This window comes from Tauraco erythrolophus, chromosome Z, assembly GCF_009769465.1.
Source record: "Tauraco erythrolophus isolate bTauEry1 chromosome Z, bTauEry1.pri, whole genome shotgun sequence".
NCBI classification, from domain to species: Eukaryota; Metazoa; Chordata; class Aves; order Musophagiformes; family Musophagidae; genus Tauraco; species Tauraco erythrolophus.
Genome location: NC_141496.1, coordinates 78,278,238 through 78,303,591, shown reverse-complemented (window position 1 = coordinate 78,303,591; position 25,354 = coordinate 78,278,238). Strand labels below are relative to the sequence as shown.

Here is a 25,354-nt window from a genome sequence, read left to right as displayed (position 1 = left end):
GCACAGACTTGCACTCACAATGCACATCATGAGATGTAATTTCCAGAAAAATTCTTAGGTTACAAGTATGATTTCACTGAAGGATTAACCAGAAGGTGGGGCTATCCCATCAGCAGCATCCTGTCACCCATCATTATATGCAGTAGCAAAATATACACTGAAAACTACCTGCAAACCAGGGAAGCCTTTTCATGAAGTATAACCTATAAAGGTAGTTGCCTATGTTCAGCCTGTATCTGGGGCTGTTCTATTACCCACCAATCCCTCCCCAGTCGAGAAGGGAAATCAGGAAAAGGAAGGAAGACCTATGCGTTGAGATAAGAACTATTCAATAATTGAAATAAAATAAAATAAAATAAAATAAAATAAAATAGGAAATAATAACAGTAATAACAATAACAACACATACAGAGAAGTCATGTACCGTGCAATTGCTCACCACCTCTTGAGCAATGTCCATCCCGTTCCCAGCTAGCAATCCCAGAGCAGGAAAATCCCGAAACCGCAATCACAGAAGACAGAGGCGGCCTCGGGAGCAGAACAACGGGCAAGACCCTCCAGAGATGGTGACCACTGAGAAAGAGAGACCGTCCCCAACAAACTTCCCCATTTATGGTGAGCATGACATGATACGGTTACATTGTTACATTTGACAATTTAGATGTCAATGGCCCTGGCCAGCTCCCCTCAGGTTCTTGGACATCTTGGGTTATTAGCAAAAACAAGTCCAAATGTCCTTGGTCACTATGGATACCTGCATATCATGGCTGGCTACAAACTAAAACAAGGTGTCTTATCAACTTTGTTTTCCCTGACACCAGTGCTGCAGTCTTCTTAAAAACACAGTTTACTTTAGATATGTAGCTTTCCTGAACAGAAAATTGATTCTATGATTCTGTTCCAGGGAAACCAGGACAGAAGTTCACATACGTATTTCTCTAAAAGAAAATAATTAGTGGGAATACCCTCCTTGGAGAGCTAATTCCCTCATGATAAATACATAAACAACATTTATACGACAAGGCTCCGCAGAAGTTTCGTAGTGTCTTTACACTACACAGGTACATAGAGGACTTTCATCTCCGCCTCTAACATGCCACGGAAAGCTTACAGCTGTAAGTGTAAATAACGAAAGTTTGTCCGTGTCAGGATCCCTAAGCACCTGACAAAGCTCAATGTCTGGAAACAGTTTACGCTGAAGAAAAACACTCCCCCACCCTCCAATACGCAGACTATTTCTCAGGATTCTCTCGCTTAAGCATTTGAACCAACACCTAGAGAAACACCTGCGGTGCTCGATTCCCGCAGCTGTAAGAGGAGTCAGGCAAAGAAAAAAAAAAAAACTGAAATATTAATAAAGTCCTTCCCAAGGAGCGTTAAGTTAAAACAGACGTCCAGCAGGCCATGCCGCACGGCGCATCAAGCCAGCGCAATTCCAGCCGCCGTGTTTTCCACGCCAGTGCCCCTCCCGGGTTATCCCGCCCGGCAGGGCAGGGCAGGGCAGGGCAGGGCAGAGCCCCACGGACCCAGGGTGACGGGGGTCACCCGCGGCCTTTCCGCCTGGCGGAGCGTAAAAGTTTCGCTGTAATCCGCCTCGCGCGGCCGGTAAGCGCGTCCGAACGGGCCGCGCACCCCGCCGCGCTGTGCGGGCGGAGAAACGCACCTGGCGGTCACCGGCGGGCCCGGCGCTGCCAGGCCACCGCCCCCACCCCCTGCCGCGGGAAGACCCGACCCCCCCGGCCGGACCCCGAAACCAGGCACCCGTCCTACCCCAGGGCCCGTCACCACCTCCGCAGGTGGCAACGCGCAGGGCGCGGCTCCCGGAGAGAGCTGCCGTGGCCGTGCGTCTCCATGCCCACCCGCCGCTACCCGACAGGGATGGGCCAGCCGCCTGACACGGGGAGCACTCGGCGGCTGGGCGGTTGCGGGCACGGGCACGGACACGACCCCACTCCGCCCCGCCTCATCCCACCCCGCTTCAGTCCCGGTCCTGGTCCCTCCCCGAGGGCGCCTCGCCTCGCCCCGCCCGGCCCTGCCGCCGCCGCGGCCCGGCCCGCGCTGCCGAGGGCGATGCCCGCCCGCGGGGCTTCACCTTCACAGGAGGGGCGTCCCTCACCCCGCGGCGCTCAGGCGGGGGCGCCGTGCCGCGCCGGGGCGGCGGCTCCGCGCTGCGCCCCCGCCGTCTTCATGCGAGCGGCGGCGGCGGCGGCAGGAACCTGCCCGCACCGCAGCGCGTCACGGCCCCCCCGCCCCGCCGCGCCCCGGCCTCGCGCAGGCGCCCCGCGCCGCCGCCGCAGCTGCCGCCGGGGGCAGCGCCGTGCCCGGCCTGTGCGGCACCGCTGCCCGGCGGCCGCCGGCGCCGCTGCCCGGAGGCAGAGGAGGAGGCGGCTGCGGGGGGAAGCCGGGAGGGTCTTCACCTGGCCGCGGGCTGCCTTCTGTCGGCCCGCCTCGGGCGCGGTGCTGCCGCGGGCTTTCCCTGCGGCCACTGAGGCGCCTCGCCGGCCGCCAGGGCCGGGCGGCGAGGGAGGGTGCGGGCTGCCTCGGGCGGCGGCTGCAGGAACCGGGAGGTGTGCGGGAATCGTGCGGCTGCAGGAACTTGCCCCGCCGGTAGCGTCGCCCCGCGCACCGGCCGCTCGCGTCCGAGCTGAGCGTGTGCGCTGGGCCCGCTCCGCCCGGCGGGACTCCCGCACCCCGGTTTTCCCGGCAGGTGAGTACTCACGGCTCCGGTGTCGCCGCGGATCCCAGCTGCCCAGGGCGCTGAGGAACCGCTGGAGCGTGTTAGGAAGACTCAGACTAGTGATTTGTAAAAGCCGAAGGCTTCACTGTCGTTCCCCCCTCCACACCTTTTCCCCTCCAAATCTTTGCAAAAAGATACTACTTCATACACTTAAACCCCATTATATATTATGGCAAATTAACCTCTTTGTGCCCGGTTTTGGGCTACTCATACTGACCGATGCCTTCTGAAAGCAGGGTATTTAACCTCCCTCCCTGACACTTGTTAATCTGTAACGAGCAAGAAGTAACATTTCCCTCTTCAGAAAGTTCCTCAAACGAAGAAAGGAAACTGCTAAGAATTCAGAGGTCAAACCTTATTATACCAGTCGTTTGCAAAACTTGCAAAGGAGAAGCAGCCCTTTAGCAAAGGCTGGTAAACTGAAATCCAGTTCAAATCTCATTTCTACCAATAACAGCTAACAATACAGGCACAAGTGCTAATATAAATATGCAAGGTTCATTTCCCAGTAACATCATGTAACCATGGAGTTACCCATTCCGGTTCTTATTCAGTAAAAAGCAGATTTCAGATCCTTTAAATTGTGCGCAGTTTTATTCATCTTGCCTCTTAATATACATACAACCTGGCTACAGCACTTGCAACTACTGTCTCACACACCGTAATTTATTCCCTTCACAAAGATGGGAACAAAGACATCCAAAACTTATCTACTGTCTAGGAAGTAGCTGTGTGTTTGGGTGGCAGCTGGCAGCTCTTCCTTAGAGCTGATCCACCTGAAGAATTGTGTAGTTACTGCATGTTACTCCCATAACTCAGAGGGCGAGTTACAGTGTTAGAAAGGTAAGTTCTGCTTATCATCCATGGTCCACAGAGGATCTGCACAGAGAACATCTACACCTTCCAGACACAGAACAAAGCTGCTTTAGTGGCAACTCACTAAAAGAAACCACACAAGCCAGGCGTAGAGGACGACTCCTGCATAGCTGTGACAGACAGGAGATCCCAGTCCTCCTGGCCGGGTCTGGTTAAATGCAGTGCATCTGGCTAACGAGCATCAGCCAACTTTTACACCAGGCAAGTCAACTAGAGTTTTGGTGGAATTAATTCAAGTTTAAAGTGGTGTAACAGATTCTTCAGTCCAATTCATGTAATTTATGCATAAATGCTTGATTACATTTTCTTAAGTCCCCATCCCATCATATTAACACGAATGGATAGGAGTGATTAAGGCATATAACCAGTCATCCTTGATTTTATTATCCACTTGGTCTTTCTCCAGCAAATAATTCAACATTAATTATGCTTCCTAGAACTTGTGAACCTATGGGTTATGATCAGAAAATACAGATAAATTTGGAAGGAGATTCCTCCCTCTCTTACCTTACAGGTTTATCCAGTCACCTGGCGCGAAGGAGAAGAACACAGAGAATCAGAATGCAGGGAATTACCAGCACGTCGGCAACGGGCAGGAACAGTCTCACTTGTTCCGTAACAGCAACATCGGATGATGATTAGGAGAGGATACTTTAAAGCAGCAAACAGGACAGCTACAAGTTTTCTGTGCAGTTCTATTCATGGAATTATTTTAAATGCATAACTTTGTCTAAAGCAAAGCAGAAGACGTGGAATAAACTCAAGTATGACTCAGGCAAGGACAAAAATAGTGTCAGGCAGGCTCTGGCAAGTAAAGAGCAAACAAGGGGGGTGTAGATAAAAATCTCTCAAATTTTTTAAAGCTGAAGTCAAAGTCAGTTTACTTAAGTTAGTTAAGAAAATAATATTTTTAAACAGCTCTGCATGTGTCCTGGCACATGACAAAAATAAGTCAGTTAACAATATGGAATTCTCTATTGAAGAAAGAGGACACAGCAGATCTAATTAATTTAAGACTGGCAAAAAGTGTAATTTCATTTAAGAAAAAAAACAAGTGATGGTAATGTGCCTAATACAAATACTCGTCAGTTACTGAAATCCATTAACTTTCCTCACTGTTGATGTAAACAAAGAATACAGAAGACAAACGTTTTCTTTTCTAGTGGGGCTACACTTACCTTAACTATTTCACCCAAAAAATTCTCTGTGCAGTATTTATACTAGCAAAACATCTCTTTATGGAAAGTTAAAGGTCATTGATTTATTGAACCTACTTTTTTTTTTTTTTGGTAGATAATGTGATTCCAAATTTTGGGTTTATTTCTACAGAGAATAAGTTTACCTTTAGAAAACTTGACCCTGTTGTACAAATGCAGTAGCAGGCCACTGCTGTTCTTTTCTACATAAAAATTCTTACCGGTTCAGATGTAGTTTACTTATATGAGACTGCAGGAATCTGCCCGAGCTTTTGTTTTTAAACACATTACTGTGTGCAAATAGTTTATCCAGTGAATCTTTTGTAAAGATACACTTAAAAATCACGTTAAACAGAATACAATTCTAAACATTTATCTGATGCTATGGAGTTAGCATAACGGTTCATTATTCTTTTGATTTCACAAAATTTTACAACATTTCAAGTAAAATCTTTAACAGGCACAGAAGACTACTGCAAACAATTAACATTTTATTTAGCCAGAGAAAATGATAAATCCGTGGTGTTACGAAAATAAGGTTATGGCAAATTATATTGCCAACGAGTAGAAGCTTGACAGGGAGCCAGGCGCTCTTCTCTGAAAATAGCAGCAACAGTAACACTGCCTTGTGGGGCAGAATGGGTTCCACACCGAACTAAGTCTCTGATTTTAGTATTTGTAGGAATTCAGTTATAGCAATATACTTCTTAACGGAACAATCCAATCACTTAGGAAAAAAGTAATCAGTCGGCACACAATGTGGAAATGCAAGGACATCAGAGGTGTCCAGCACCTTGAGATAAAAAGGCAGCTTATGTCTTTACACAAATCACATTGCATTCATTCAGTGTTTTTGACAAGGCGATACGAGCAATCAGTTGAGCAACATTGCTGACACTTATGCTGAGACACAAGCTTTCAGGCAAAGGCCCCGCTCCCAACGGCATGTTTATAGTCTGTTAAATCAACATTTACTACTACGTAAGCAATACAGAATGACTTTCAGGATCAGATCATACAGCTAAAATAATCACAAATAATTTAAAAAGTTAATGGTTATTCTCTCTGGGACCAGAAAAACCAAGGAGAGTAAGAAAAAGCTCTTCAAAATACTTTAATGGGTAGCAACGTGTAAGTGTTATTAGATCCTATCCCCTTACTTTGTAATTATCGCCTGGCTACTCATTATTGCCTATTAAACCTTAACCTGTACTAGTTAAATCTGCCTTGTCTGGTTCCGTACGCCTATGTGCTGAACTTAACCAGTCAGTTTCAGATGATGAACACAGCTATCAGCTCTCCTTGACTGTGAAAAACAATCACTCCCCCATTTGAAAGGCAACACTCATCTCTACATACACAGTGGGAGAATTTGTTTTTGGCTCTTTATCTCTAGATATGTCATTCCCCTCTAATCATCAGAGCACTTGTCACGTTTCCAACATAGCCTCTGTTCTTTTTCACCTTTGAGAAGATCCTTTGTGCTCTGTTATGTGTGTTTCAATGCATACAAAAGCATTTCAGTTCAACTTCACATCTGTGGCTCATTCAGCTACTTTTGCTTTTACAACACTACAAATGAAATAACCCATCAGTATTCTTTCGCAGAGTCATGCAGAGCATATAGGTTTGTACCCTGGTGGATGTTTTCATCTAACTGTTCTGGGGGTTGGGAAGGAGCAGGTGTTGTTTTTCAGGGCAGGAAGGGGACAAATTTCTAAAGTGCTGCCCCATGTTCTGAAGGCTCATGCCAAGTCAGCCACTTCTTTCCATATGCGTACTAACAGTCACATTTAATTTATATATGTAGGATATCAAAAAACGAAAATAACAACAAAAAAATCCTAACGCACCCCCTAGGACTGGATTTCATGTGTTTCAGTCAAACAAAAACCTCTATACTCACACTGGGAAAAAAAGAAAAAAAAGAATTTACACATATAATTTAATTTGTGCACTGAGGGCAATATGGTGCTACTTCTTCATATCCTCACCACTGTTACAGGTATTTTTTTAGTTACATTAGTGCACCAGAATTTGACAGCTTATATTAGGACAAAGTTGTCAGGTAATTACCATGAAGCTGCAAACTGGAGCAGTTTTTCAAGTTGTTTTGTTTTGTTTTTAAACAGGCCCTTAATCTGGAATAGCCTGTGGTAAATTCCTTCACATACAGGCACATTAAAGCACAGTAAGAATTAAAATAGACTTTGGCCCAGCTGAAGGTCACCTTCTTTCTATTTATGAAAGTATCTGAGTATTTGCATACTTTCATATATCTCCATTTCCCTTTTCTCCATGGACCAATTACTTCCACTAACAAGGGTATCCAGAGCAATGGTAAGTTCTTGAAAAATCAGCCATACTTTAAGCAAGGCAAAAGGTAAAGAATAGTCTCCAAAAATGACTATGAGACACCTACTTCTTTACAGAAAGCTAATGGAAAGTAACTTGCAGCAGGTGACCTCTCTTCCCACAATGGACTTAAGACACTTCTCGAAGGAGAGGAGTGTTCTCTGTGTTACTCAGAAAATAAGAAACAAATGATTTAATTTTGTACAAACAGGTCGATATGCAGCTCTACACACATAAGATTCTTGATCCTCAGAGCAAACAAAGACGACTTATTTCTTAAAGCTGCTTCCATTTATTTAGCATGTTTCAAGAACAGCATCCAGATCACGAGAAAAATACGTTATAAACAGACATAACTTATTGGTAAATGTTGTTTTTCCATTTGATTTTATTTACCTTTGTGCACACAGTACTTCAAAGACTGCAGGTGCCTTTTTACCTATGTCGGTCAAAATTCCTTTTACAGGATTTTTTTTTTTCTTAAGGTGAAGAGTAGAGGACAAGTTTGCTTATTTCTCCTCTTAAGTACCCTTAAAAAATTCATCATGCTTTAGTATGTATTTCTGCAGTGTAAAAATAGACACTCTGTATTACAAACTCATACAAAATACATCAGTACCTTCAAAATTAATATAACATTATTTTGGAAAGATAAAAATAGCAGGCAGTCAACTGACTACACCCTAAACTGGTACATGGTTAGATGAAGTTTTCTTAAAGCAGCCTATTTAAGTCAAGTATACGGTGACGTGTTCTTACTGTATTACAGGAAAAAACGTACTCCACAACTAACACTAAAGCAAGTTCCTCATAATTCTTACATTTAATCTACTCCCACTTCGGCAAGAAGGAAGCACACAACACGTGCTGGACACACCCACCAAGAATTATCTGGAGATTGCTTTTCTCTTCTGTTTTGCTGAACATTGAGGACTACCTTGATGATCCTACGCATAAGTGCTTGACTAAGAAAAAGTGAGCTACTTTGGTATAAAACACTAAGGCATTTTAAATACTAGTAACTTTTGTAACCTATCTTCCCCAAAAATAATTATGTGTGTGTAACCTAAAAATATGTCAAGAGTGATTTGATTTCTCTGGATGTTCCCATGCGAGTGTCACATGTACCAGAAGTTAGATCAGTCCTTCACAGGGCTCTATCAATGCACTTCATTGTCTTATACCAGGTTGAAGTGCAGCTATGTTCTCGAAACAAGGCACCTCAGCCTAAGGGTTGCTGCAGTGAACACGAGTCAACTTTGTAAACTGCTATGGTCACTTTACACACACATAACCAATCTGCTGTTCATTTCTGATGCCTGGTATTTCTGCCAAGAGAAGTGGTAATTGCTTACAGTTAATTATTATGCATCCATTGGTCTACTGAGAACTGGACTGAGATCACCACGATTACTTCACAAAAGCCAGCTCATAATTGCTACCATTCAGCCTGCACAGAAACAAACACAGGTATTTGCTAATGGAGGCATCTATGACAAACTTCAAGCATACCACCTTTTCAGAAACTAATATTAATGAAAATAACACTCCCTCCCCCATATTTAATAGTTAAATGACTATTAGAGATTATATGGGCTACAGCCCTTCTCTCTTGGAATTAAAACTGGAATTCCTCAGAAAATCAACAGTCTTCCTACAGAGCAGAGTGCTGGCCCAGCTACCAGTTTCCTGTATTAAAGAAGATACAACCAGCTCTCATTTACCCATTTTAACCACCGTCAGGCTCAATAACGATCTGCTCCTTGCCACCATAACCTTAAGATCGTTACAAGATGGCCATTATGTAGAGTTGCCTATCACACCAGGAATTAAGCGTATTACAGTGCCACTGTGAATTCCAACAGCCATTGAACTAAAGACAATTGCTTCAGATGAAGTAGGTGCTGACAGTGGTCTGCCAGGAGATCACACTGAGTTCTCTCTTCTTGTTTTCCTCCAACCACAAACGCTCTGTACTTCCAGCACGTCGAATCGAAAGGGTGGTGGGTGAAGTCAGCGCGTTCATTTCAAGATCTAACTACTTCCTCACAACCTTGGAGGCGAAATCCGCTTAAACCAGCCTCTATTTGGTTAGTAAAGCACATGAGCCGCTGTTTTTAACACTGGTGATCTTTGCCAGAAATACCAGAAGCAGTTTGCGCATTTTGAAAAGAAAAAAAAAAAAGATCAAATCCACTATAAACGGTTCTAAAAATGTGGTTCGCTCAGACATCTTATGCCGGCTGGTTTCCCCCGGACAAGAGATTATCAGCACATCCGAGTCAACTGCAGAGAAACACAGTTACGCAACCTCTAGCAGATACGTTTCAAAAAAAAAAAAAAAAAAAAAAAAAAAAAAAAAAAAAAATCGCTCCCAGTCTGCTTCCAATTCGGGCGCTCCGACTCGGCAAACTGCCGGAACGTCCCGCATGGCGGCTCCGCGGTCCGCCGGCACCGCCGGGGACGGACCGAGACAGGGAGGCGCTGCCCTCGCCGAGCGGCACGGTCCCGCCCGGCCAGCGCGCCGCGGTCTCCGCATGCCGCCAGGCCTCGGGGCTCTCCTCAGTCTTCTTCCTTTCTCCCACCTGGTCCAGGCGTACTCGGGCTCCCGGTCTGCGGAGAGGGACTCCTCCCACCTCTCCCACACACCCTCACCGAGCTCCGCGGAGCCGTCGCGGCCGGACCCAACTCAGCCCGCCCCTTCCTCAGGCTACATCGCGGCCGCAGCGGCTCATATCACGCCCCGCGGCCGCCCAGCGCCGCTGCCGCCATTGGCCTTTCCCGCGCGCTCCCCACCTCCTGCCCCGCCCCCGCACCCGCACCGGGCACCATCACCGGCGGCGCGCGCATGCGCACCTGCGGCGGCGGAGGGGCGCGGAGGGGCCCCCGCGGCGCGTCTGCGCCTGCGCGCCGGAATCCCCGGGATAAATCCGTGGGCGGGCGCTAGTGGCGGTGCGCGTGCGCGGCGGCCTAGGCCGGCTCGGGACGCAGGAGGGAGCGGGCCGGCGGCGCGGCAGGTGAGGCCCCTTCTGCCCGGGGAGGGGAGGGCGCGGGGGAGGGTGTGACGTGCTGCCGCCGGGGGCAGCGCTGGCCCCTGGGAGGGAGGGAAGGAAGGAAGGAAGAAGGGAAGGAGTCCTCGACGCCAGGGGAGTAGCCGGCCGCGGTGCCCTGGCACGGACGGACGGGCGGGCGCCGCGCTGAGCGCTCACCCGCGGCGCGGCGGAGGAGCCGCCTGGCCTCTCGGCGGGCGGCTGCTCGTCGTGCCCGGCGGGAGCGGGGCTGCCAGCCGGCCCGGTGCCTTGGCAGGGCCGGGCGGAACGCGGGGCGGCCGATGCCGAGGCAGCGGCGCGTCTGGGGGTGGGTGAGCTGCGGGAAGAGGGGAGACCGGGAGAGTCTGGCTGTGCTGGCGTTACCGGCTGGAATTCAAGCGTGATTTCCATTTATTCCATTTGGTTTCTCCCGTGTTTCCTCATCCTAGCCCGCTGAGCTGGCAGCGCCTCCGGTCGCTGGAGAGCTGGTGACATACTAACGGGACGGAGGGACTCCCGGGATAGTTCTCAGAGTCCCTTCGATTCCACAGCCCCCCCACCCCCCTCCCCTTTTGCTTTTGTTAATTGCCGGTGCACGGGGGCCTCGCGTCACGGGGGCCTTTGTTTAAAGCCTCCGTGGCGGCTTTGATGAAGCTGTTTAGAGTTCCCCGGGCTCGTAGGTGTCTCCTGCAAGATCTCCGGCTGGATAAGGGCAGGTTTAGCATTGCTGATATCTCAAAAGCAGATCGACTGGCAAGGCGTAAAATTCTTCAGGGCTGCCTCGGATATCCTGAGATGGTGAATGCACAAAACCAGTTTGGAATAACTAGTCGGTGAAGTTTGGAAACGGTGTTCCGGTCTGAGGCCACTTAACGTTGCTGCAGTAGTCTTGATATTACTTTCTGCAGAAGAAGTCAGAGGAAATATGCTTATTTCCACACGTTTGTTTGGATACGCTTTGTATGAATAACAGACTTGTGTGTGGTCGGTTTTACAGTTCCCTCTTTTTTTAGTCCTTTCCCAGAGCAGTGGGATGACACGTGTATTTCTAATAGTGTAAAAGAAACAAAAAAAGTGTCTGTGATACCTACATCTGTTGTGAGAGAGGATTTCTTGACGCTGTTTCCTGTTTTATTTCCAGTTTAACAGTACATACCATATTATGGCTCTGTACTGCTAAAGTTGTGGTATCCTTAGTTTTTGAGGTTTCATAGCCAGCAAGGTAGATGTAGAGAAATAGCGAATAAGAAAACTTTATTAGTAAATTTTTGGGCTGCTTTTATTTAATGGTACCTGTTTAAGTGAAATCAGGTTAGTCTCCCTTTCTCACCTGATTCTTCAAACGAATAAAAAGTTACTTCCATGAAGCACTTTCTCTAACTTGTGCACAATGTGCCATGTCTCTGATGCAGATTTACAGGTGCAGTGTCATGGTTATGAAAGCTTCGGTAGAAGATGATGATTCGGGATGGGAACTCGGTGTGCCTGACAAGATGGAAAAGAGTAATACCAGCTGGGTAGATATAACCCAGGATTTTGAAGAAGCTTGTAGAGGTGAGTTGTACTGCTTGTGTTCTGAGAAAACTTGGAATCCTTCAGAGGACTAGGTGTGGTTCTTTAAGGTGTTTTAAGCAACAGTTTGACCCAGGTTTAAGCTTCACATAGATGGACTACATTGATTCTGTGTCTCGTAGAATCAAAGAATGGCATAGTCTGGAAAGGACCTCAGAGATCATCTAATCCAACCTCCCTGTCATGGTCAGGGACACCTCTCAACTAGATCAGGCTACTCAAGGCTCCGTCCAACCTGGCCTTGAACACCTCCAGGGAGGGGGCATCCACCACTTCTCTGGGCAATTTATTCCAAAGTCTTACCACCCTCGTACTGAAGAATTTCTTCCTAAGATCTAATCTAAATCTGTTCTCCTTCAACTTAAACCCCTTTCCCCTTGTCCTGTTAGTGGACACTCTTGTAAAAAAGTCCCTCCCCAGCCTTCCTGTAGATTCCCTTCAGGTATTGGAAGGCAGCTATTAGGTCTCCCCGAAGTCTTCTCTTTTCAAGGCTGAACAATCCCAGCTCCCGCAACCTGTCCTCATAGCAGAGGTGCTCCAGCCCCTGGATCATCTTTATGGCCCTCCTCTGAACACGTGTTTCCCTGTATTAAACTTAACTGTGAGGCTGGAAATATCAGAAGAACCTCAGCTCGCTTCCTCTTCTGTATTACGTAAATAAGTACGCATTTTTGCACCTGCTTCTCTTCTGCCAAATGGAAACCTCATTCATCCGTGCAGAATCAACACTGTTTTTTCCTGTGCATTTTTGTAGGGTCCAATGATTTATTCATCTAATTGGTCAGTGCATCATTTTTCATCTTTGAAACAAGGCTGAGCTTCTGGAGAGATGCAGTGCATCCCAGTCACGGGGAAGCAGTTGATTCCATTTCAGCAGTGCCTTTACTGCTTTTAGCTTACTGTGACAGCTACTTTATTTTTTCAGCTGGTTTATAATTATAATAAGGAAAAATACATATAAAATTGCATCTCACCACACACAATTTTACATAATGATAAACGCGATTTCCTCATGCCATCGAATAATTCCTGTGGATTAGTGAGGCACTGTTTGTGTATCCATCAAATACATCTAAAGACTTCATTAAAAGTATTGAGGAAAAACAAGCCTTTCAGTAAACTCCCCTGGAAAAAATTGGACATCTCCGTAATGGAGTGCAGAAAACTCCTGTCCTTTGTTCCAGACTATTCAGATACTACTATTTGGTAATTCTAAAACCCTTTTAACTGGTGGAATAACAGAGAGAGATGAGGAAAGACCATGCACAACTGGGCTTCTTCTAGCCTTTCAGTCTTGAAAGTGCTTTGTAAATAAAAGCAAATGAGGGTGGAGTAGAAATGTCTGGTCTGCTTCCCTCACCTTCCTCTCTCTTTAACATAAAACAGTTTGGTGAGTGACAAGACTACTTTGGAAAAGTTGCACTAGAAGGATGATTGTAATTATTTATCCTGTTCTGTTTCTTTGTAGAACTGAAGTTAGGAGAACTGCTTCATGACAAACTGTAAGTATGCCTGTGGGATAGTTCTGGGGTTTAGATAGGATTACTACAAATACGTTCATGTTTACTAATAACCAAGTCATGCAGTGTCAACTGAGCTTTTTTTTAAAATGTTTACTTTTAAATAAAGTATTTGAAGTATTCAGAATATTATTTGTCCTCAGCAGTATATGATGCACCTGCATGAATGCTGAACATTTCTCATGGTGCTAGTATAACATTACGTTTTCAGTTCATTAGTGTCATTTAAAAGTTTATAGCACATCTTATGATCAGTGGTGTTGACACTGCTAAACCTACTATTTTATGTGGATGTGCTTTCATTAAAAAATGCCAGGAAGACTAAGCTTTTAAATTTAGCTGCCTGAAATGTCACTAACAATTTTAGGATAAACAATCTACATACTTCAATGTGACTCTTAAATGACATGCTAAAATAGAAATGAAGAGCTCTACAGGTTAAGAAAAATATTTATTTTTTAAAAAAATAAGCATGTGCCAACATCTGCTGAATTTATTAAAGGATGATGTGAGATTAAAATATTTTAAAGATGAAAGTAAGTTGTTTACCCACACGTGCCTGTTCATTTGCATGAAGAAAAAACCTGCTTATTTAAAACTAATAGCTCAGAAAACAGAAGCACACTATTAAATACAAACCTATGTAAAAAACATGTGCAAGGGTGTCACCAAGTATTTACTCAGTAGAATCAAAGCACGTTTTTGAGATGTAATTTTATACATAAGAGCATTTCAGAGCAAATACGCTTTTCAGAATTAGAACGTGCCACACACAATAGCCTTTTTTATGTAATAAAGGCTTGTGCAGCAGTTCTGATGAATATCATATATAAAGAAGGTGGGACACTATATCCCTTCTTCCATAAGCCAGTTTTCATTTGGTGTGGTTTTCCTGCAAACTGCAATGCCCTGACTACAAGTGATTCATTGTCACATGCTTTTTTTAATACCAGTTTTCTTAACATGCTCTTTTTAAACAAAGTTGGTATTTTCAATGTGTATTCTCGTTAGTTTGTGGGGGACATATCTTACTTGGGTTTTTGGATGTAGTGTAATACAGAACAACTTGTTCAGTTAGTGTCAGTTTATTATGTGATCTTTAGAAAGATGCTTTGTCATTATGAAGTGTATAGAAACAAGCGTGCATAGATTTTTTTTTTTTTAGCTCAGGAGTGTTCTTCAGGTTTAAAAGAGAACTCTCAGCCTTTTTTTACTTTCCGGTGTCTATTGTTTTTCTTACTTGTTGAGAGGTTCTCCAACTTCCAAAAGCCATGATCTCTGAAGTTGAGTAGTAGTGTTCACATACCTGACTACATTGTACGTAGTCAGAACACAGTGTACACAGTTTGTCGTTGTAGGTTTTTACATTTGTTTGTGAAGACTGTTTTGTATAAGATAATTACATTCAAAACAATTTTTTTATTGGTGTTCTTAGTTTTGGACTTTTTGAAGCCATGTCTGCCATTGAAATGATGGATCCCAAGATGGATGCTGGTATGATTGGAAACCAAGTTAACAGAAAGGTTCTTAACTTTGAGCAAGCTATTAAGGTTTGTGTAACTTTCCTGGTTTTGCCTACAACATCTGTGAAAGTATAGTACAGTTTTATCAAATAGCAGTTAAGCAAAATTCAACATAATTAATGTTTTCAATCTTTACTTAATATTGATTGTTTTTTTCTTATTTATTTTGGATAGTTAAGTGCTTGTGATGCTTACCTTTTGTTACCTACATTATCACAATGGTGCTAACTCTTCCAGTGAAAAGTACTGTGAAATCGTTGAGTGTCGATAACTCAAATAAATGAGTTTCAGAAATGGTTTTGCAAGTCACCCTGCGCTTCCCCAAAATGTCTTTTATATGAAAACGTATTGTTTAGTCCCTCTTTAAGCTGAATGGAAACTACTTCTTTACAAAAGCTGGAAGTTAACACTTCATGAGACTCAGTTCATTAGAACTGAACAGAAGCTGATTAGTTTAACAACACTGACAGTAATGATAAACTTTTGATGCATGGTCAAAATAAGTTGGTGGAAGGAGATTGAAAAACTTTGTTATTTTGGAAAAAATAATGCGCTCACAGGGGGAAAAATATTTTTTTACTGTGGACCTTGTTTTGAATGAACTGAAACTCTGTGTAAACAAACTTTGACCATCTAAGTAACGCAGGATGTATGCAGAATTGCATATGTTGGACGAATGAAACGTAAGAATAAGGTCTTAGTCCTGACCGTGAAGGCACTAAAACTCTGTACAGGTATCTGCAGTGTAAAAATGAGTCTTCAGAGAATTCCTTGTGCAGTCATTATTATGATGATACATACTGTTTTGTGATTTAAGTGTTGACAGTTAACTGGTTTTAAACTTTTAGTGGCTACTCATAAATCTGAAATTTTATTTTATCTTTCATTTTGAATAGCTTTATATTTGGTCAGTGTGCAACATGATGGAAAGCAAAGCTTTTCAGAATCTGAGGCACGCTATAAAGCTGATCAATAAAGCTAGGGGTATACAAATATGCTGAAGTCTTAACCAAATTGTAGTTTTCTTTTCCAGCTGTACAAATAATAAGTTGTATTTTGACTGTAGGGTTCCATAGTCTTTAGTTTTTTTTCTTTCTTTGTCTTCTAAGGATGGTACTATCAAAATAAAGGATCTCACTTCACCTGAGCTGGTAGGAATAATGGATACGTGTTTTTGTTGTTTGGTAAGCATTTCTCTGCTCTTAATGTTACATGGTTTTGCTTTCAAAATATAATCCTTTAATCCTGTTTAGAAAAAGAAAAAACAGTTGAACTCAAGAAAAAAAAGATTGACCAAGCAGAAATTCACACTTAGCATTTTAATTTCCATTTAGATACTTGCGTTGACTATTATAAGAGGCATAAGTTTGATGTTTGGATTTTTTTATTGTAAGAAATCTTTATAAAAGAGAACTGATAGCATTTTGAATCATGTAAAAGGTTTCATAATTTTTATTTCTTAAAGGTATGGTATCTGACTGCCTGCTGTATATTAGGGTTTGTGTTGGAAAGTGAGTGTGCAGTAACCTACAGCACTCTGTTGCTCACTTCCGTGCAACCAGTATTGACTGAGCTTACAGGGGCATTTTGAAGAATGAAAAGAAAATACCTAAATCCACTTAAATGGGAAATAAGTGAATTATCAGTTATTTGTTAATCATGATTTTTTTCTATGTATACATCTTAATTTCCTCAGTAAATGATGCAAATGATTTTCAGATACTCTTCACAATTACATCAGTAAAGTTAATTTGTTTTTTAAAACATTTAAAATTAGTTTAGTCCAAAAAGACATGTAAAGGTCACTGTATACTTGATATGGTGTAACAGAATTTGTTGTCTTCTCCCCCCCAGTCTCCCAAGATACTGACTTTTTTTTGAAAAGGGGAAGTGGTCATATTAGAAATCTGATCTTACTGTGGTTTATGCTATTTCAAGATATAAATAACATTTTAAGTTACTGAAGCTTTCCCTGTAGCTTAAAAAGTAGTAGAGAGAGGGGATTGTGAAGAGCAGCTGTAAATTGTCAAAGAGGACATGCAGAATATTGCTGACTTTTTTTGTAGCCACTTGCATTTTTCATTCTGTGTTTATATGGAGGAAGCTTATACATCTGTTGGTCTCTTAATGTCATGTCTAAGTCACAGAGATCATAGAATCATAGAATGGTTAGGGCTGGAAGGGACCTTCAAAGGTCATCTAGTCCAACCCCCCTGCAAGGAACAGGGATATCTCCAACTAGATCAGGTTGCTCAGGGCCTTGTCCAACCTGGCCTTGAACGTCTCCAGGGATGGAGCATCCACCACCTCTCTGGGCAACCTGTTCCAGTGTTCTACCACTCTCATAGTAAAAAATTTTTTCCTAATATCCAACCTGAACCTACCTCCCTCTATTTTAAAACCATTACCCCTTGTCCTATCATAACTGGCCCTCCTGAACAGCCTCTCCCCATCTTTCCTGTAGGCCCCCTTGAGGTACTGGAAGACCGCTATAAGGTCACCCCGGAGCCTCCTCTTCTCCAGGCTGAACAGCCCAAACTGATCAGTGCCAAACTTCGTGGAAGAGGCTTATCCAACACCAGAATTCTTGTTTAGGGATTAGTAACTGACTGCCACAGCCAGCAGATGGGCAAAGGTTAAAGACTGAGAGACCTGCTCTCGCCTTTTTTGCTAGATGGAAGGTTGCCATGATGGGGGCTTCCTTAATGGCTCACTGAAGCACAGTAAGATGAAAAAAGAATGGAGATGATATAAAAATGAGGGCTTGTCTGTCATGAGTGAAACGTCTGATTTCCTTTTCCCTAGATAACATGGCTAGAGGGACATTCCTTGGCACAGACGGTATTCACTTGCCTTTATATTCATAACCCAGACTTCATAGAAGATCCTGCTATGAAGGCTTTTGCTCTAGGGATTCTAAAAATCTGTGATATTGCCAGAGAAAAGGTTAACAAAGCAGCCGTCTTTGAGGAGGTATGTGTTTCAGTATCTCCTGTGGTTAAATATGTAACATTATATGTAGACTCGTAACACAAATAAAACAGTGTATTAGAAATATTTATAACTACATGATTCAAGGGTACTGTAGGAGCAGCAGTTCATCTTCCTGTCTGTGCTTATTCTGTATTTGGGCTAAACAGTAGCCAGCTGTACTATTATTAAGAGAGACCATCCACAGCAAATTTCCCCTTTTATACTGAGCTTGACGTTACATCATATGGAACACCCATTTGTCAATTCAGGTGTCAGATGCCCTGGCCATGTTCCACCCAATTTCTTGGACATCTGGGCTGCTAGCAAAAAACAAGCTGAGAAGCCCTTGATTGCTGTGGATACCTGCATACCATGGCTGGCTACAAACTAAACCAAAGTGTCTTACCGACTTTGTTCTCATGGACTCAAGTGCTGCAGTCGTCTTAGAAATGCAGCTTACTTCAGATATGTAGCTTTCCTGAACAGAAAAATTATTCTGTGATTCTATCTCAGCGAAACCAGGACACCTCTTAGGAGTATTAGACTTGATCTCCTTAAAATGCCGTTTTCTTCAATGAAGACGTTGTGTGCTCTTTTATGTATTTTGTTTTGAGCATCAGATTCACATAAACATTTTGCTCAAATAACAATGCAAGTCTTGTGGCTAAGCATTTTAAATCCATTTTATTTGTGGTTTCCTTCCTGTTTATTTTTTATTTTTCTACTTTGAATAACTATGATTCTTTTGTCTGAAATGTCCATCTAGCAGTGGAAGCAGAGTCTGGCTTTCTGTGCTAGTGCAATTTTTGTTCCCTCCGAGCTTGGACAAGTCACTTCTTACTGACTGTATCTGAAATCGATTAAATAGTACTTCGCATCCACAGTTCTTGCAGCTTTTTGATAGGGTGGCACTTGATGAAAATATGAATGGCATACTGCTATTAAGGACTTAGCAGAAGATAATTACCCCAAGCTGGATTTGGGCAGGAGAGTCACCCAAACCATGGATATGTTGAGTTGAGCAGAATAAAACCAGGCTCTTATACTTGATGTAGTTAAACAAAAACACCTCAAAACAAACAAAAAAACCCCAACAAAACACAAGGAAACAACCCCCCCAAAAAAAAAAACAAAACAAAAAAAGCCTCAAATGCCAACTTGAAAATGTAATTACTACTGTTCGTATTTTGCTACATTTTGTTTCTTTGATTTTTATTTTTTTAGGAGGATTTTCAGTCAATGACTTACGGATTTAAAATGGCCAACAGTGTGACGGATCTTAGAGTTACAGGTACAGTTTGTGCCCTCTGCGTATCTCCCCATCTGTCTCGTCTCTGAGCATGTTGGTTACTCTCAACCAAACCTAATGAATTGGCAGGAATCTCAGATGTTAAATTTTTTTTATTAGTCTTTTGAAAATCGATGACTTGGGTAAAAAGAGAGATCAAATATATTTTCCTTGAAGAGAAAGTTCAGCCGTTCATTTTCTAAATGCCTGAGAAACAGAAGTGCTTTAAGATGTGCCAGCCAAGTGGCTGGGCATGAGCTCATCCAGGACTGACATAAAACCATTCTCTGCCTTGCAATTTGTTGTGATCTAAACAGATTGATTTTGAGGAAAAAGCAATCTAGTAGTTCTAAAGGTATGAATATTTGTTATATAGGTACATACTGTTGTGGTTTAACCCCAGCTGGCAACTGGGTGCCACACAGCTGCTTGCTCGTTGCCCACCCACTGTCCCGGTGGGAGGGGGGAGAGAATTGGAAGAGTAAAACTGAGAAAACTCGTGGGTTGAGACAGTTTAGTAGGTAAAGCAAAAGCTGCACCCACAGGCAAAGCAAACCAAGGAATTCATTCACCACTTCCCATTGGCAGGCAGGTGTTCAGCTATCTCCAGGAAAGCAGGGCTCCATCACCCGTAACGGCTACTTGGGAAGGCAAATTCCATCTGTCTGAATGTCCTCCCCTTCCTCCTTCTTCCCCCAGCTTTTATTGCTGAGCATGATGTCATATGATATGGAATATCCCTTTGGTCAGTTGGAGTCAGCTGTCCCAGCTGTGTCCCCTCCCCACTCCTTGTGCACCCCCAGCCTACTGGCTGGTGGGGTGGGGTGAGAAGCAGAAAAGGCCTTGACTCTGCGTAAGCACTGCTCAGCAGTGACTGAAACATCCCTGTATTACCAACACAATTTTCCAGCACAAATCCAAAACAGGCCCCATACTAGCTACTAAGGAGAAAATTAACTATCCCAGCCAAAACCAGTTCAAGTTTTTGTGTTAGCTTTCTAGTGTGCTGGTTTTGATACATACTTGAGCTTTCCATTGATTAATTTTCGAAAATTTGTGAACACTTTACCTTTGCATCAGTTAGTCTATGCTCTGATTTATGTATTGTTGCAAGACATCCCCACCATTCCTCTGAAGAGTATTTTTTGTCTAGTTTTTGGCTAATGGGTATGAAAAGCACTTCAAAACTTGATTTCCCCTCAAAACTTTTTTCCCAAGTGGTGTAGATGTACCTAGGAATGCTTCTCAGCTTTTAATTGTACTGTGACTTTTCCAGGTATGCTAAAAGATGTAGAAGATGACATGCAAAGACGAGTGAAGGTATTTTTTTCACATTTCCCTTATCAATTACACTTTGAGTGTACTTAACTTAGGTTTAGGGAGGGAGTTGGATTATGAAGAATGCAACAGTTATGTGTCATTAAATGGTGGGATTTTTTTGAAGAACTGCCATAATGGTTTGTGTAACATGCTGGTAGTTTGCCTTCTACCTAAAGATGCTGAAGTTTTCAGACTTTTCTGAACTCTTTAATAGTTGCTTCACTATTAATAGGTGAAATCATGATTTACAATATAACACTGAGGCACAGAAAGTATATGTTTAAGTTCTGGCTTTTACGCATATATAGTGTGCGATGTTAAAGTTGTCACTTAATCTTCCTTTACCACAGTTCACAATATAAAAGATTCATACAATTTCCTTGCCTGTTTACGGAGTGGACTCAGGTCTCATTACAACAGGAGAATCCTGGATCATTCAAGTACCTAGATTGTATGTTAAGAGGCTTTGAACTTGAGAATCGATTTTTAGGGTTATTTAACAGATGAATGTTCCGGAGGGGATGAAGGAATTTTATCAGTAGCTTCCCTTTGCAGTTTTCAATAAATTATTTGAAATTCCTTTACCTTCTAGAGCACTCGAAGTCGACAAGGAGAAGAGAGAGATCCAGAAGTTGAACTCGAAGTAATGAATTGTTTATTTTTTCCTGGATTTCATGGGTTAATACATCTTTACTTTAATCAGTAGTTAACAGTTTGTGAGAAGGGTGTGTCACCAGTGTTGCTACTAGTGTTGTATCTGAGCTGCTCTAAATGTGGCCCTGAGTAAATCCCAGGCTAGCAGGTAGGCTTTTATGATCTGAAGGAGTAAAGTTCTGGATTGATCCCAGTGGCAGAATGGTGATGGTGCTGCAATGCTGCCATTTATGCACCTACCTCTCAGGAGAAGACATTAGCAAAGTAGGTGGTCTTACCTATCCTGTACCTTCTTCCCTCAGTTCCTTCCCAGCAGCTTTTACTGCTGCTGGCAGCTTTGCTGTCAAGGGACAAAGTAGGAAGGGAAGGTGAAAGCAGCTTAGCTCCTTCTGGAAAAAATGAAAATTGATGTAGTTAATGATGTTGGTTTAAAGGGTGTGGATTTCTTTTCTCAGTAATGTTAATTTTCTTCAGAAATTAATTTTAATGTAGATCTTGAACCAATTTGTTGTCTTTTTGCTTAATAATTTGTGGGTGTTCACCTAAGCTGAGCTTTGAATGGCATTTGCATAGGAGATGGCTACACAGCCAGTAGTTGTGCTTTACCCAAAGTACCTTAGTATTTTTTATGTTAATGGTTTTCGGACAGCAGTACAGATTTCTTCTATAAATTCTATAACTTTTCTTCAGAATCATTCTAGATACCATATTTTACAGACTAGAGAGCATACTTTAATAAACCTGTACAAGTTTTTTAATAAGTTTCAAGTTTTAATGCATATTGTTTAGTAATTGGAAGTATATTTTTATTACAGCATCAACAATGTTTAGCTGTGTTCAGCAGAGTCAAGTTTACCCGGTTGCTACTGACTGTTCTAATAGCATTTACCAAAAAAGAGGTACGTTCATTTAATATTTCTGTGTTCACATTGTGATCCTGTGAAATAGTAATTTTTCCATTGTCTAAGGTCAAGCAATTATTCTGTAGATTCGAATTGATGTTGCTGCAGGTAGAGGGCTGGATAACACCTTGCAGTGGCAGCCATTCAGTTTTCCTTTATCTTTAAAGAAAGCACAGGGAAGGCTAGTAGCTGACATTATTATGGCCTTGCAGAGAGACAGAATGTTTGTTCTAGAACACTTAATCCAAAACCTATAAATATTTTTCTCTGCTCTTTTCATGCACATGAGCAAAACTTTCCTTTCTTGAATTCAGTCCCCTTCTGGGGAGCTCCCTGACTCTGGACAGTTGTTTTGTTCATCTCTAGAGAGTTGTTATCTTTCTTTCTGTGTAGTATTGAATTTATATCTAGACTATGTTGGTCTGAGAGGAGGAATATAACTTTCCATGCAATTTGCTGCTTTTCTGAATATATAAAGCTTTGTAACTGTTGAGGGGGGAAGGAACTGCATGTTTTAGGGCGAAGGACTAGAATGACATGTCCAATAAGACAAAGCTTTTTGTTTGAAGAGCTTTTTCTTTACAGAAGTATAAATATCTGTCCCTTGTTTATTGTTATTTCCATATTCATAAAGAAATAAACAAGCTTCTTGCTTAAGTGGCATGGAGTCTCTCCCACATATTTTGTTGTTGGAGCAGCTGCATACTGTGCAATTTAAAAGATTAAATGGAAGGTCAGGTGCAAGTATCATTGATAGACATCAGTGTTGAGGAAAAAGTGACTGAGTGGTTGAACAGTTGTATTCTGAGTATAACCATTAGTTATTTCAGAAATCAAACTATGACATAGAAGTGATTTACACTTATGTACAACCAAATTCTGTCTGTGTTAACTGCTATGAGTTAATGATCTGTGCAAAATCAGATTACTGTAGTGTTGCTGAAGTCTGATTACCTGAAGTGTAAGGTATTTACATCATGGACTATGATTTGAATTAGATCTCCTTAGCAGCTTACTCTTTTAGTAGATTTGTGGATGCTATAATATGTGAACATATAGTATGCAGAGCTACAAATCTTGTTCAGCTTCTATTCGATCTTCAGGGTGTTTTAAGCACCTTTTTTTTTCTAAAAGAAATCAAGTTTCAATTTGTCTTGAGATTTCAAATACTTGAAGTTCCAGCAGGGACTTCGACCAGTGTTTTTAAAACAGGATATTAGAGAGCTATTTTGAATGGGTACCCAGTTTGCTAATATATTTGAATTCAAAGAACATTGGAAAATTCAGTATGTCAGCCAGTCATGAGTTAAGATTTCTGATGGACATCTGGTATTGTCTAATGTTATATAATGATTTCATTTCAGTTGATAGATTGCTTTGTCTATATTCTCAAAAATTCTGCATTTTTTTATAATAGATTCTTTTGCTCTTTGCAGTTTGGTGCTCTGCCTCATTTGGCAGAAGAGTTTTGTGGGGGGTTTTTGCCCCCTAGTTCTCCAAAATCAAAAGCAGAGGACTTGTATGTAGTGTATACTAGACTTTGAGTTGTAATTATTGTCAAGGCTTATCTTATACAGCAAAAAATACAGTATTAAATCTATGTATAGATTCTATGTATTAGAATCTTAATGTTATTCTTTTTTCTGATACTAGCATTAATTCTGTAGCCAAGATATGTTGATGCATAATGTGAATAACTGTTACCTGCCTTTCAGACAAGTGCTGTTGCAGAAGCTCAGAAACTAATGACTCAGGCAGCTGACTTGCTTTCTGCTATCCACAATTCATTACATCATGGTATCCAGGCACAGAATGATACTACTAAAGGAGGCATGTATTGAATTTTACCATTTTTTCCTTAGATATACTTTCTTGATGAACTTTAATATGTGTATTTGAAAAAAAAAAATATCACTATTTACTCGGAACTAGTAATACTCGTTATACAAGCTGTTACGGATTTGTATTGTTTGATCTTAATTTTATTTCACTAAATGATGGTTCTCCTGAAAGCAATACTGTCGCTTCAAAGCCAGAGATAGGTTGGATGAGGCTTTGGGCAACCTGGTGTAGTGGAGAGCTTCCCTGCCCATGACAGGGGGGGTGGAACTAGATGATCTTTGAGGTCCCTTCCAACCCAAACCGTTCTGTGTTTCTATGATTTCAAATTGCACTTTGAATCAGTGTACGTGGCATTTTAAAATACAGAACATCACCTCACTGTCTGTACAGGTGTATGCTGAGGTGTTGAAGGTTGTGGTTTTTTAAGTAGTAATCATCATCTCAGTTGGGTAGCTAGTGTCTCTGGAAGTTAACTGTCAGTTAAAAAGTTCATTTTGGCTAATTGAGTAATTTGTATTGTACTTTGAAGTAAGTTCTGAAAACATAGCTTATATGCAGCTTTTCTCTCTCTCTTCCCGGACCCCCCCCCTGCAATTTCTTCATTAGATCATCCTATTATGATGGGCTTTGAGCCGCTTGTTAATCAGAGATTGCTGCCACCAACTTTCCCTCGATATGCAAAAATCATTAAAAGAGAAGAAATGGTCAATTATTTTTCCAAACTAATAGACCGAATAAAAACTGTATGTGAAGTAGTCAACTTAACTAACTTGCACTGCATACTGGTAAGCATGAATACTTATTTATAGAAAAACATAAGATTTTGAAGTGTAATTTTCAAAAAATCATTCCGTGTACATGCTTTGGCTCGCTGAAGAAAAAAGAGCTGTATGTATTAATCTTTCTGGTTTCCCATTGTTGTGAACAATTTCAAAATTTGCTGTCTTTCCTGATACTTAATATTTTTCTTTTTTTTGACAAAGACCTTTTCTCCTCTCAAACTTCCCATTTTTCCCATAATCTGTTAAATAATTACACGTTATTGGCAGAGCACAAGCAAGTTAATATCCTTGTAACTCTTTGTTTGGTTGAAGAGCTGCATCTGCAGTAGCAGAACATAATTCAATGCTATATTCCTGATTCTTTTTCAGATTCAGTAAGCAGTATTCTGCATACGTGCCTATAACACAGGAAAGCACTTAGTATGTGTTTAAGCATGTAATTCCCCTTAATAGGCATAAAGTTAAGCACTTGCTTATATTGTTTCCTGAATAAGTGGTGGTGTTCTCAGTTACTGATAACACTTATTAGAAGACAAATGCTTTAAATACTTTTTACCATACACACGTTTACTGACTGAGAAAAGAGCCTCAGTTACATCAGTTTGAAGATCAAGTAAAAATACTTTATCTTATTTCCTGTTAAATTGATTATAGCAGTGTTTGCATGAAGCCCCTGGGACCAGTTAAACATGGCAGTTTTTTTACATACCTGGTTCAGTTATGCTGTGATCTTAACAGTTTAACAGCATCTTTTTTCCTATACTATCATCCTTCTGATGGTTACA

At 42.0% G+C, this 25,354-nt stretch overlaps 2 protein-coding genes across 4 annotated transcripts in view; one reads left to right on the top strand and one right to left on the bottom strand.

The window, feature by feature from the left end:
- Positions 1 to 25,354, bottom strand: part of GOLM1 (golgi membrane protein 1) — a 217,097-nt gene that overhangs the window by 146,845 nt on the left and 44,898 nt on the right. The gene's annotated exons all lie outside the window — the stretch shown is intronic.
- The window catches only part of NAA35 (N-alpha-acetyltransferase 35, NatC auxiliary subunit), a 27,267-nt gene continuing 12,052 nt past the window's right edge, over positions 10,140 to 25,354 (top strand). The window contains exons 1-12 of one of the 3 annotated variants that reach the window (XM_086628679.1): positions 10,140 to 10,181; positions 11,606 to 11,747; positions 13,234 to 13,267; positions 14,721 to 14,835; positions 15,918 to 15,992; positions 17,614 to 17,781; positions 19,006 to 19,072; positions 20,346 to 20,389; positions 20,982 to 21,032; positions 21,859 to 21,942; positions 23,661 to 23,775; positions 24,394 to 24,572. In XM_086628679.1, coding sequence (XP_086484805.1) covers positions 11,624 to 11,747; positions 13,234 to 13,267; positions 14,721 to 14,835; positions 15,918 to 15,992; positions 17,614 to 17,781; positions 19,006 to 19,072; positions 20,346 to 20,389; positions 20,982 to 21,032; positions 21,859 to 21,942; positions 23,661 to 23,775; positions 24,394 to 24,572 — 1,056 coding nt within the window. In that variant the 5' untranslated portion in view covers positions 10,140 to 10,181; positions 11,606 to 11,623. The remainder of the gene's footprint in view (positions 10,182 to 11,605; positions 11,748 to 13,233; positions 13,268 to 14,720; positions 14,836 to 15,917; positions 15,993 to 17,613; positions 17,782 to 19,005; positions 19,073 to 20,345; positions 20,390 to 20,981; positions 21,033 to 21,858; positions 21,943 to 23,660; positions 23,776 to 24,393; positions 24,573 to 25,354) is intronic. The other 2 variants (XM_086628680.1, XM_086628681.1) reach the window with 2 other exon arrangements.